The sequence below is a fragment of the Ostrinia nubilalis genome, chromosome Z (genome assembly GCF_963855985.1).
Source record: "Ostrinia nubilalis chromosome Z, ilOstNubi1.1, whole genome shotgun sequence".
NCBI lineage: Eukaryota > Metazoa > Arthropoda > Insecta > Lepidoptera > Crambidae > Ostrinia > Ostrinia nubilalis.
In genome coordinates, this window is record NC_087119.1 from 6881335 (window position 1) to 6893888 (window position 12554).

Below are 12554 nucleotides of genomic sequence, written 5' to 3' on the forward strand. Positions count from 1 at the left end.
TTTGTGTTCACGCATTTGAAGTCGGTTTTATTTTTTTAAAAAGTTAATTATTATTCTATTCTTTTTAGAGCATACAAAACCTTGTTTTTTAAAGAATGTTTTTCTTTTAATTTTAATTTGAGCATTTTAGTATTTATGATGCGGAATTTACTAGGGCGTAGTAGCATCGTTTTTCTCTAATGTAGCTCGTAATAATTCGAAGAATTCTTATGGCCACATTCCAGCTCCATCATCAGACCCTGTTTACATATAGAATTGAAGTAGGTACTCGTGATTTGTAAAGTAGTTTACCGTAACTTTACATAGTTAGTACCCTAATGTAAATAAATAAATACCTACAAATCAAACGAGTCTCAACTCGATGGAGTCGTATTATTCCGGAGTTCCTATGGGGTCACTGACTTTCCAGCTCTATCATCAGATCAGCTCCATGTCATCATAATATTGCATTGTCATCCGAATTGCATGTGTATCCGAAATTTTAACTCAATCGGTTGTCGTCAGGAAATGGGTCTAACTAATTCATAGTTTACACACAACATACATTGTAAGCTAAATAAAATAAAATAAAAAATATTATCCCATACAAAATGTTCATGGATTTGTATTTTTTGTTAAATATAAATACCTTACTTACGATACGGTGCGCTAGTTTAGAACATTTCGGGCCATCACTTGCGCCTGTGTTGAATGACATCGACATCAAGGTTCATCAATTCAAGTTTAAAATAATAGGCAGTAATGTATGAAGAAAGAGCTTCTATTCTGTACCTACCTATGCCCGTGTAATTTTGATCGGTGTCAAATCGGAATTTTCGTGCGGGGTGCGCGGGTGTTGTGCGAAGCGTGAAGGTCAAACGCTCAAGGTCATTGAGGACTCTAATCGCCTTTTGTGTTAATCAGGCAGAGGCCAGCTGTCTGCCGCAGGCATCCCTATTTGAACTTTCCATTTAATTTTATTGGGAGTGAACCCATTTTCACGCGTCCTACCTGCGGTGTTCTTTCACATACATTCTTACCAAAAGACTGTGTTGAAGCACAAAGGTGTTGCAATGTGGACTAAAATAAAATACTTCCTTTCTTCATTACGATAACTATCTAATTTAATTCCTCTGATTGATGTAAGTACTTGTACCTTTATCTTTCCCATATTTACTGTAGTAACCAAATAAAAAGCTGCTACATTTGTAAATTCCACAACAGAAAAAAAAGCGCGTCTATTGGTTGCAATGTATACTGAAACAACGCCGCGCTTGGCGCTCACATGAATAAATCAAATGACTTTTTATTCGCGTCAAGCTCAAACCTGTGCCTTTTTCTCTTGTAAAAGTGTTTGGATTGCGGACCAGCTAGCCGAGCCTTAATCGCCGCGCGATCGGTCAGACGATTTCGGCGGTGCAATCATGTTGTGCGCCGCTCGCTCCGTTTCACCCCATTCACCCCTATTCCAAAGGCTAGGGAATAAAAAACTCAGTCTAAATACAGTAATCCCCACGGTTCTACCAGCCTTTTTGAGCGCTGTTTTCCAAGAGATAATGGAGAAAAACCGTAATGCGTTTTGTGAAACGTGTACGTGTCTTTATTACTTTCGTTTTCTCTTGTTCAGTTTGTTATTTGAAAAGTTTTAAAATTCCTACAGTAGAATTTAAAAGGAATTTTACCCAGCATCAACGTAAACAAGGTTCTGTTTATCTTTTAATTATCCACTACAGCCTTTGAAAAATTGCTTTCGTTTACTAAAGCAATCGACTCGACCTTTGGCCCACTCCAGCCTAAGCCAAAGCCTGGTTCAATTTCCAATCCATCTCTGGACCAATCCTCGTGGTTTGGTCGGCTTAAGCTCTCGGGTAGCAAAAGCAAGCAGGTTAGCGATGAAAATTGAAGATAAGATATACCTAGTTTTTCTTTATCCGTGATTGGTTATTATAGCAAAAAGGTTCGTTTCGCTTGATTTTTTGATTCGCACTCTTGCTCATTGTGTTCTTTCTATTCGTCAACAGTAGCCCCTGGTGACAGACTGAGGTACGTCATACGTCTCGCAAACTAGGGAATTATCTTTTGTATCGAACAATAGGTTAATTTAAGTCTTCTATAGTCTAACAACACCATGGAGACGGCGAAAATCATTTGGCGCCGCGGCCGTTCTGAAACTAAGAACGCGTGTTAGGAAGAAAAACATCTAAGAAAATCTTGCTCAATTGATTCAATATTGCGTTCTCACCCTCCTGGCGATGTAAACTGGCACTAAACAAGAGGCACCTGCGATGTTTTTACCAGTGACGATGCGTTTTTACCGCAATCTCATCGACAACCGGCGCCTTCGTTTATCGAATTTCCTTAAAAAAGTGGCTTCATTAAATTTGTACGATATTGCCCCTTTTATTTGCCTTAAAAATATTAACGCAACGAAATTTTACGCCTGAAAAAGTTTGAAGCGGTGAGGTAATAAAGTTTTTGATGGAATTAATGAACTACAAAGCTGGCACTACGACGTAACGGCACTTGCTTCAAAATTAAGAGTACCTAAGGAGCCATAACGCATTTTTAATATCGATTACGACACTCGTTCTATAAAACGATTTTGCGGGAAAGACGAGCGTTTACCTGTTGAAGATTGATTTCAAAAGAGGACTCGTACGAGTATATCGTATTTACAGTATTTTATACCTTTATTGCTTAAGTTTAAAACAACGGCAAACTCATTTCAGCGACTTCAGTGCCAATTTTGAGGCGGATCGATGAGATCACTCCCACATCCCGCAGAAGCTGGTTCCATTCGTGTTACAATGCAATTGTGGCCAGTTGGGCTGCGGTTTCCGATTGCTTGGGTGGTTTCTGTGTAAATTGCAAACTAGTGCATTTCATGGTTAACTCGCACGTAACGAGCACACGTACCGTACAGTCTAATTTTTTAGAAATCAGCAGAAATGTCATCAAAAATGGCCAACTGACATAAAAATATTTTTAGTCTGTGAACTAGTGATGCGACAAAACCTCTCGTTAATCGCAAAGTGAAATTATTGTAGTACTTGCGTATCATCGCCGGGTGATCGTCAAAATACTAAAAATATGCAACAAAGTCGCAACATTGAATGTGAACTGATTATGAAATTTTCGAGAAGTGGAAACAAACTGTATGCACGGATGTAATCAAAAAACACACTGGACAGTAAAACAATTAATGATATCCGTAAAGTTATTAAACTTCAAATAGTTGCAAAAAGTTCTGTTTGACAGTGTTGCTACTAGTGACATCTCGCTCGCTCAGTTCTTTGTTGCTCTATTCCGCTAGGGAGGTAATTTAAGATGCTATCAATGAGGGTTGCCATCTGGCGGATTTTCCAATCGCGAAAACCCTCATTGAAAGAAGATTTTTATTTTATTTACTTATTTTTTATTTTATTTTATTTAGTTATTTTATAGAAACCAACAGCGATACATTAAAAATGTTAGTTATAAGATTTAGACTGATATAGGAAAATAAGCAATGGAACAATACGTAAGCATAATTGCATAAAAAAGTAAAATAATTTCGTTTAAATAAAACCGACTAAAAATTAAACTGACTCCGAAAAAGTATACACTAAAAGTAGAAAAATAATTTTACGTTGTCTCCAATATTGTCGAAGTTATCGCTGGAAAACTAAACAAAGTATCGTATATTTTTTATTTAAAATTAATCGGTAATCGGAATAAGTGAATACTTAAAATAATATCGATTAAATTTACAGATTATTGTCTATGACTCACAGGTTACAGCACTGATGTGTCAGAGACAAGTCATAGACAATATGGAGATAACACATGATTTTAAACGTCAAGTCAATTTGACAAGTCTCACAAATTTTCATCGTCCACGTAGGTATTTTGCTAAAATAATTTGTTTCAAAGATTGATTTCAAACTTGTATAAACGTGAAAATGAAGTTGGTTTCATGTGCTTGTTAAATAATGTGTATGATATTATGAACACGTAAGTGATTATGGTGTAATTGTGTATGAAAGTGTTTGTTTACATCTCTGCTGGATTCTAAAAAATCAAGGTATACGGTGAAATCAAATGTCTTCGCTAAATGTTCGCCCCTATTCCGTTAGGATAAAAACATTTATTTTATTTTGTGAAACGCTGTGTATTAACCACCTGTCGCCTGCACTAAATTGAACTGAGCTTCACATTTATTACGTCAGGTTCTAAAAGAACATGCTCGCTTGATTAAATTTTCAAATGCGTGACTTGGTTTGTATTGAAATAAATAAATAAATAAATAATTATTTTATTTTGGCGATTCTTAGCCTGTTTTGATATACGTATCTATTGCGATCCCAAAAGATACAGATTTCCATATCAAGAAGTGTCGCAACAATCTACAATGCCAAGCCCGAAGGCTTTAGAATAAGTTTGTGTTGTCTATTCTGTCTCGCTGAATACGTACAGACGACGGCACATCAACCCAAACACAGACATCTTAGGTAGTTGTAATAAAAGCGTTTTTTCAACAATAATATATAGCTGAATGAGCTGTCGCCTGTACGTACGATTCAACATTGTTTGCAGATGGGCTGTCTACCTTGCTAACTATCAAAGCAAGGTGACACTATCATTTAGTAAAGTTTTTGGGTCCCGTACAATTTTTTTAATACATAGATTGAGTCATTCATTCCCGTAAAATCACTGACATTATTATTTTCTTATTTGTAAACACCTAGTGTCTTCTGAATACTTACCACCTATAGCAGTTTACGGTTACGGATTACCTCAAATAAAATTTCATAATCAATACGGTCAATGAAAACACTAAACGGTTGTGTTTATAGCTAACGAGAGAGTAACATTGTTCCTGTAATCTTCGGCAGCGCTCCGCTCACGGCGACCGGCCACTTTGACCGGTAAAAATAGCCGGTCTTATATTATTCCAGGTGGAATCAATCGAATATTGGGGACAGTTTTCCGCCTGAAGTTGGGCGGTGAACCTGATTTAGGGTAGAGATACCCGATCTTGTCGATTCGGTGCGATTATTTATCGAGAACTGAGCTAGACACACGATTATTCGGTTCATTTCTATCGAAATTGTTGATAATATTATATCGACAATTTCGGTTTACTTTTTAACCGTAATTGAACGGCCTGTTATTGGAAATCTCACGTTAGTTTTGGTACATTCAAGATTTTGACGTATTCGAGAGTTATAGTTGCAATCGATAGTGATATATCGGCACAATACCAATTCAAGGGTAGGGCGGCACTTTCGCAGCACGCTCCAACTTTATCGGCGATGTGTCCGTGACATTTCCACGCCCTGGCCCTCAGTTTCGTCGTCGCATCACTGTCCTTTGTCCGATGACACAATACCTAAGCATTCTGTGCTACGGGTGGCACGTTAAAATAGTCCCGTTTGATATATCAATCCTTCACAAAGCGTCCCAAGTCGCTTCGTACTTAAATTGTCACTTTACAAACTCCACTATTCTCAGGATTTGACGCAAGACAAGAAGACAACGTCTTACTTTAGGTACAGACACTTTTAGAGATAGTATCTGAATTCTACTATAAGTTAAATGCTGTTGTTAATATAGTTTGTGCAAATACGTAATTACTCGTACACAATGAACATTACAGTGCATTATTTGGACTATAATACTGAAATTAAAGCTTTAAGCTCCCATTAACCATTTTGCGGTTTAATTTAATTGCTTGTAACTCTGAATCCACTTGCCAACCAATAGAGCACTACAAATGATGTTCGTCAATTGGTCCAATTAGGCATGTCCAATTTCAAAGTCAATCGACAAATCCGGCCGGCCAAAGTTACTGGGAAACTTCGAGACTTAGGCGAGCAAAGCAGTTGGTAAAAGCTAAGCTAAGCTAGTTTAAAACACATTCTAGGTAAATACTATAACATACTATTTCCTGGCAGTCCCTTTACCCTTAGCACTGAGTTTTTTTGCGCGACTGTGCATTGTCGTAACATTTTGATTATGATTTTACGAACTCGATCGATCTAATACTCGTATATCTACTATACTACTAGTAATAGCTACTACTACTACTGGCGAGCCAACCAAATCGATTCAACTTACGCATACAAATACACCACTAAATTTTAATCACCGAAAAAAAAAATTCTGGGTAATGAGTTATTGATACTGATCCCATTTGTGCAAAAAAAAGAGTAAAATAAAGCGACTCAAAATGTCCTCCTAAAATTGGTAATTTATTGACACACGCGTCGCGAGCACTATTTACGTACGATAATGTAACACTTATTAGAATTCAAAATGGTCTAAGTTAGCTAAGTATGTAATAATAACACTGGAAGCGTGGTCGAGGCGTGAGCGAGACAGACAGATCGAGGCAATATGCGAGCGCGTACGACTACTCTAGCGAGCAGCGGAGTGACCCAGCTGTGACGCGTGAAATACGGATTAACAAAAATTTAATAAAAAAATTAACTTCATGAAAACCATTTCTTTTTCTTTTGCTTTCAATATTCCACACGTTTCTACATAACCTGTTTAAATTTTTTCGGTTATAAAAATTTTGTGGTGTATATTTTAATGACCTCAAAAAAAAAAAAACTGAATCGGCAATAACCCCAAAGAAACTTTAAGTTCGAACCAATTATAGACTTCACAGAATTCTATTAAAGGGCCCAGTTGATGTAGCTATTCTCGGTTAGTAGCAACCTAAAACAACAATTTTATTTTGCATAATTTAAGCTCACCCTCATCAGTAGATTAATAGATACTCGTTTGACTTTTTACGGAACAGGGAAAACGGGCTTGTGGGTCACCTGACGGTGCCATTTGATGGCTGATGTATTGACACCTACCGGAAGGCTTTTAGCAACTTTCCGCCCTTCAGGCTTCATACTACTTACTCACCTACTTAGTTTTGATTCAGTTACACTGCCCCAATTACTCCAGGGAAATAATGTTATGTTTCTACCGTAAGGTTCATGGATGACCAAAAGACAGGACTACCTAGTTTGGGGACTACTAGTAAGTCACCTGAAATCCTATTAGTAGGTATACCTACTTTGTAAACTTATGTAACTAAAGTGTATTTTTCTGGAAATAAATGTATTCTAATCTATTGTAGGTGTATGGATGCCTTTGTATTTTGAATAGCACGCTCCAAAATAATCTGGCATACGAGTAATTTAGTAGTTAACTCCATTACTCAATAATTCTAAAGCGCAACTTATCTTCGAGTAAAACCACCCTGAATTTTTTCCCGATGATTTTCCGTTGTCGAATGAGAACGTCATAGCTTCTTACTGTTTTAAGAAATCTATGGAGAAAACAGCACAAAAAAATCATTGATTGTTTGTGACAACTGCCCAAATAACAAGCAACGTACCTACTGATTGTTGATGACAACTGCTCAATTAAAGTACCAACATGTCTACTACATCATGACCGGCAAACGCCAGAAATACTCCTTGATTGCCTGCTATCGGGCGACGCCCACTACGCTCTGATGCTAATTGCCATCACCGTAACGAGCCATGGCCGTCAGCAATTCTGCAAAATTACGAGTATTATGCATGTAACGAACTGACTGACGCAACGAAATCCAACTGCGTGTGGGCCGACTACTTGTTACTAAAGCCTGGTCCGTGAGCACGTAGAATTTTGTCCAATGACCCCAAGGTACCCATCCTTATTGCTCGCGTCGCGCGTAATTGCTGTCGCGACTGTGCGACATGCGCCCGCAGTGAGCATAATTACGCGCGAGCGATAAGGATGGGTAGCTTGGGGTCATCGGACAAAATTCTACATGCTCACGGACCAGGCTTTACCAGTTTTCGGCGCGATTCTGACTCGGCCGTGGTATCCTGCGCTTCAACGGGCTATTTACTAAAGCAAATAGTTCTGGATCGGTTTAATTTTCATTCGCCATGGAAGTTTTTTGACTTACGGATGCAATCAATTGATATCGGAACCGATATTATAGGGGTGCCGTCTCTTGAAACTGTTGTCATTAATAGTTTTATATTTTAAGACCAAGAAGGTGTCATCAATTTCTTTATGAGATTATAATGTTATTAGTAAAGTGTGTCTAACATATTATGTAGGGGAACTTGAGGGGCAATTCCTGATAATATTTCAGATAATATCTCTATAATCTGTGACTTTCCGCTAGACGGTAACTCTATCCGAGAGCTATACAATCAAAAGTTGTAGTTTATCCAGTAAAATTCTAATCAGCTATCAGGGACTATCAGCAATAGAAGAAACAGGCCCTTATTATCTCCAATATGCTCTAGTTTAGTTAGTCTTCGATACCTTCTTAGGAATTTCCAGCTCTTTAAGGCGAAAGATATTTGCAAGTTACTTTGCAACACTATGCGGCAACCCTGCGCCGCCTGCAACTGCACGCTCAAGTGCCCGGATGGCTCCGCTCGAGTCACAATAAGTTTCCAATATAACTTTCACATGGAACTTTCAATGATCCCTTGAATTCTTTCAGCCTTTATTTGTTTTATTGAGATTTGAACTGGAGCTTTCCTAACTTTTGTTCCCATCATATCAGGGCCGGATCTACCTATGGGCTGATTGGGCTGCAGCCCAGGGCCCCGGGGTTACAAGGGGCCCCCAGATCACGCTAAAAAGTAGGCAATAATTTGAAAAAAAAAAAAAAAAAAAAAAGTTGTTTGTGAAGTCGGTTTACGGACGATATTTTGTGATATCGTGCGAATGTAAGCAAATGTTGTGATAGGGATAGAGACTTCCGATTTTTGGTTTTACAAAATTAATACGATAGAGAATAATACAAAGTAATAAAAACCACCTGTTATGGGGGCATTTTTTGGAGAAATTAATCAAATAACCAAAAAAACACGAATTTAAAAGCAGATTTTTTTCAAAAAGTATAATTTTTTATTATTTGTTGGCATTTTCTGGGCATTTTATGTATTTTTTTAGTATCGCCTGTTATTTAGCATTGTTACTGTTTTTATTTTATCAGGATATACCTCTTAGTTTAAAAGCTATTACGTTTTCTTTACAAGAAGTAATTGGCAGAAAAAAAAATTAAAAAATATCTCAAAAATTTAGTACCTACGCAATTTTTAATCAATATTTTCTTATGACGTTGTCACGTAAAAATATCGTCCGTAAACCGACTTTACAGACAACTTTTTTTTTTTTTTCAAATTATTGTCTACTTTTTAGCGGGATCTGGGGGCCCCTTGTAACCCCGGGGCCCTTACGTTACCTAACGTAAGTACAGTAGTACACATTTAATAAGGCTCACCGATGTACCTGCGCAGAAGACGAATTTAAGTAGCGCGGGAAATGCTATTGACCAATCGGGATACTCCACGCACGGCGCGTCTTCTTCCTGTGCCGGTATTGGTCCGCGCCGCGTGTCATGTTTGCGCGCGCTGTGACACATGTTAGTCAGCCGCCATACTCTAGAGTGCGTAGACGCGTAACTGACAAAAGTACACTTAGTGGCAAAAAAAGTGTTTTATTTTTGTGAGCCTCCAATCTCCGTACATCTATACATTCACAATTCATTCATAGATTCAGCATTAACCTTCTCACATTCGGAAATTCAAATATTTATTTGCCATTTATTAGAGTACAGTATATTAAAGATATGATAAATAAAATAAAGTGCATTATCGTAATTCGCTACAATTATATGTAGCATGCAAATTATAACATTTCTAAATTATGGATTAAATACATCCCACAAAAATAATCCTACTAATATTATAAATGCGAAAGTTTGGATGTCTGGATGTTTGTTACTCTTTCACGCAAAAACTACTGAACGGATTTTGATGAAACTTATTATTGTTTATAACCCAGAATAACATATAGGCTATAATTTATGACGATCTATGATAAACTAAATTTCACGCGGGTGAAACCGCGGGCAAAAGCAAGTAAATAAATAAATACATATTAGACGCGTACATTGCTCCGATCGATCCCAAAGTATGTAGCAAAAGCACTTGTGTTATGGAAATCGGGAACAACGACGGGTACCACAAGTGTATTTGTTCTATTTTTTATTTTTTCTTTTTGTGTCAAATAAAGTTTTTCTTATCTTATCTTATTTATTTAAATACTCTATTAAACTTTTTCAAAAAGATAAATATTTTATTCCCCGTACTTGGCCTGCAGTGTAATTATGAAATGGGCGGGGCTTGCGCAAGTGCGACGGGGAACATAATCGGAAAAATTTTGTCCTTGTCTGCGTGGCCGAAGATTCACGACGCGCCTTATTAAATGTGTACTACTGTAATTGGCAGAAAAAAAATTTAAAAAAATCATAAAAAATTTTTTGACCTCTTTTTTGTCGATAAAAGTAGGTCTAGTTTCACCTATTTTCATATGTGCACTTTATCGTGACTCACACTGTATGTATAAGAATAATATATCATTATAGAAACAGTTTTTTGGCATGGCTATTAGTTGAGTACTAAGATAGGCCCCGAAGTAGCTTCAGCCCAGGGCCCCACAAATTCACGATCCGGCCCTGCATCATATTCAAATTACAACTAGATTCTTGGTGCTTTTTAGAAATAAAATGTATAAATAAGCTTTTAAGGTAACTGCAAAAGGAGTTATAGTACCAAAACCTGATTTCGTACACATATTGAATTTAGTAATACGCAATATGCTCATGTAATTCAAATGGAATAAGATGTGTACGTTAGGTACACATAAAACGGCAATGAAATGCCACAGCTGTGCAATCGCATAAATACGCATCGGGCTGAGTGCAGGCGGCAAATGTAATGGGATATTGCACTCACAAACATTGAGATACTTTTTATTGTCCACCATTCTAAAATGAACAGATACAAAACTACGTTTTGGAGCATTATTGCGACGCACTTTCCAGTCAATTCAGATTAAGCCCGAGATCGAAAGATATCCAAACTTTAAATAAATCTCGTGAATTCGAGTCAAAATATTCAAGGTCAAAGGTCATCTAGATATAACGTTGCTTTTTCGTCTCTGTCTTGTTTTCATGATTTATGGCGTTATTGATGGAAATTCTGTACACATTTGAAAGCAGACAATATTTTATATCATACACCATTTTCGAGATAGAACGTGAAAGCATCATAGGTACACCTAGCTGCCTAGAATATGCGGTGTCGTTATTTTACTGCATTAAATACAAAGGCACATTTTGCTTTGTCGCATATTCACGCTGTGCTCCCAAATAATACCAAAAGTGCGCTCAAATTTTAGTCTAAACCACTGCGGAGTTTATATTTAGTTAATGAATTTAATGTTAACAACGCTATGAATTCCCTATTATAGGCACACTGCGCCGCTTCATACAGAATTCAATATTGACATTCGATTGTTAGCATTAGTAACTAATGTTTAACGAATTAATATAATTGTTTACTTAGTCGGATGTTGTTTGTATCCATCGAATTTGGAGAGCTTAAATTACAAATGGTGTAATTTTCATTTCTAATAATGCTTGTGGAATGCGAATTGCTTTTCAAATCTAAATCGGTGTTTCTATTGTTACAGGAATCAAAATGGGTTGCTTCGTCAGTAAAGACAAACTCACCAAGGAGGACATGGACTTCCTCAAGACCCACACGTCGTACGACGAGACCACCATCAAGGAGTGGTACAAAGGTTTCAAGGTGAGCCGGCGGCGCGTGATTGATGTCGTCATAATTTTCCGAATCTCCCCTGAAAATATTATACCAATCAGGACCTCCTTCGCTAACGACGGGCAATTCGTTTTCTTTTTCTAACCTATTACGATTTATCGCTGTCGTTACAATTTGTTAGTTTTATCGTGGTATTATTTACGTTTGGGCTTCGCTATTTCTCTGTGTCATGCGTATTGTTTTCACAATTCCAGCAAGACTGCCCCAATGGAAGACTAACGCCCGCCAAGTTCGTGGACATGTACAAGATGTTCTTCCCCTCGGGCAACGCTGTTGAGTTTTGCGACCACGTGTTCCGCACATTCGACATGGACAAGAACGGATACATAGACTTTAAGGTAACATTCCCAAACGTTTTCAATTGCAATCACGCGATTGGCTGGCGAAAACTAATTGTAAATGCTTGGCGAAGTCTCAACTGCTAAGTGCGAGTTTGACTAGACTTTAATCAACGTTATTCTTGATTGCTAACACTTGAAGTGTTGTTGAGTTAGTTGAACAAGCGACTTCCTTGTTCTGTGTTGTTTGCTCTGAGGAAGTCTTACCCTGTATCGAGTTGAATGTGTTTGTTGTAGGAATTTCTGCAGGCGATTCATGTAACATCGAGCGGCACTCCTGAGGAGAAGCTGAAGTGGGCCTTCCGCATGTACGACGTGGATGGAAACGGGGTCATTGATATCCAGGAGATGACCAAGATTGTTCAGGTTAGTATTAATTGGCCAATTTGTGTTCTTTGAATTTTGTATTTTTTTATGTAAACGAAGGTAAACGAAGGCTGCAGTCGTCGATTAAAAGGAACTTGACTTTAATTATTCTTTACGATTATTATTCTTTATCGAAGCCAACTGACGATTAATTTTAATCCCAGTTAGTGCTACTGTAAAATCTTGT

General features: G+C 37.5%; 2 protein-coding genes across 9 annotated transcripts in view; both read left to right on the plus strand.

Annotated features, from left to right (window-relative positions):
* LOC135087177 (neurocalcin homolog) overlaps window positions 1-12554 on the plus strand; it is a 203657-nt gene that overhangs the window by 172471 nt on the left and 18632 nt on the right. The gene's annotated exons all lie outside the window — the stretch shown is intronic.
* The window catches only part of LOC135087179 (neuronal calcium sensor 2), a 191913-nt gene that overhangs the window by 172451 nt on the left and 6908 nt on the right, over window positions 1-12554 (plus strand). For all 3 annotated transcript variants that reach the window (XM_063982026.1, XM_063982027.1, XM_063982025.1), the window contains 3 exons: window positions 11515-11633; window positions 11858-12001; window positions 12239-12367. In XM_063982026.1, coding sequence (XP_063838096.1) covers window positions 11523-11633; window positions 11858-12001; window positions 12239-12367 — 384 coding nt within the window. In that variant the 5' untranslated portion in view covers window positions 11515-11522. The remainder of the gene's footprint in view (window positions 1-11514; window positions 11634-11857; window positions 12002-12238; window positions 12368-12554) is intronic.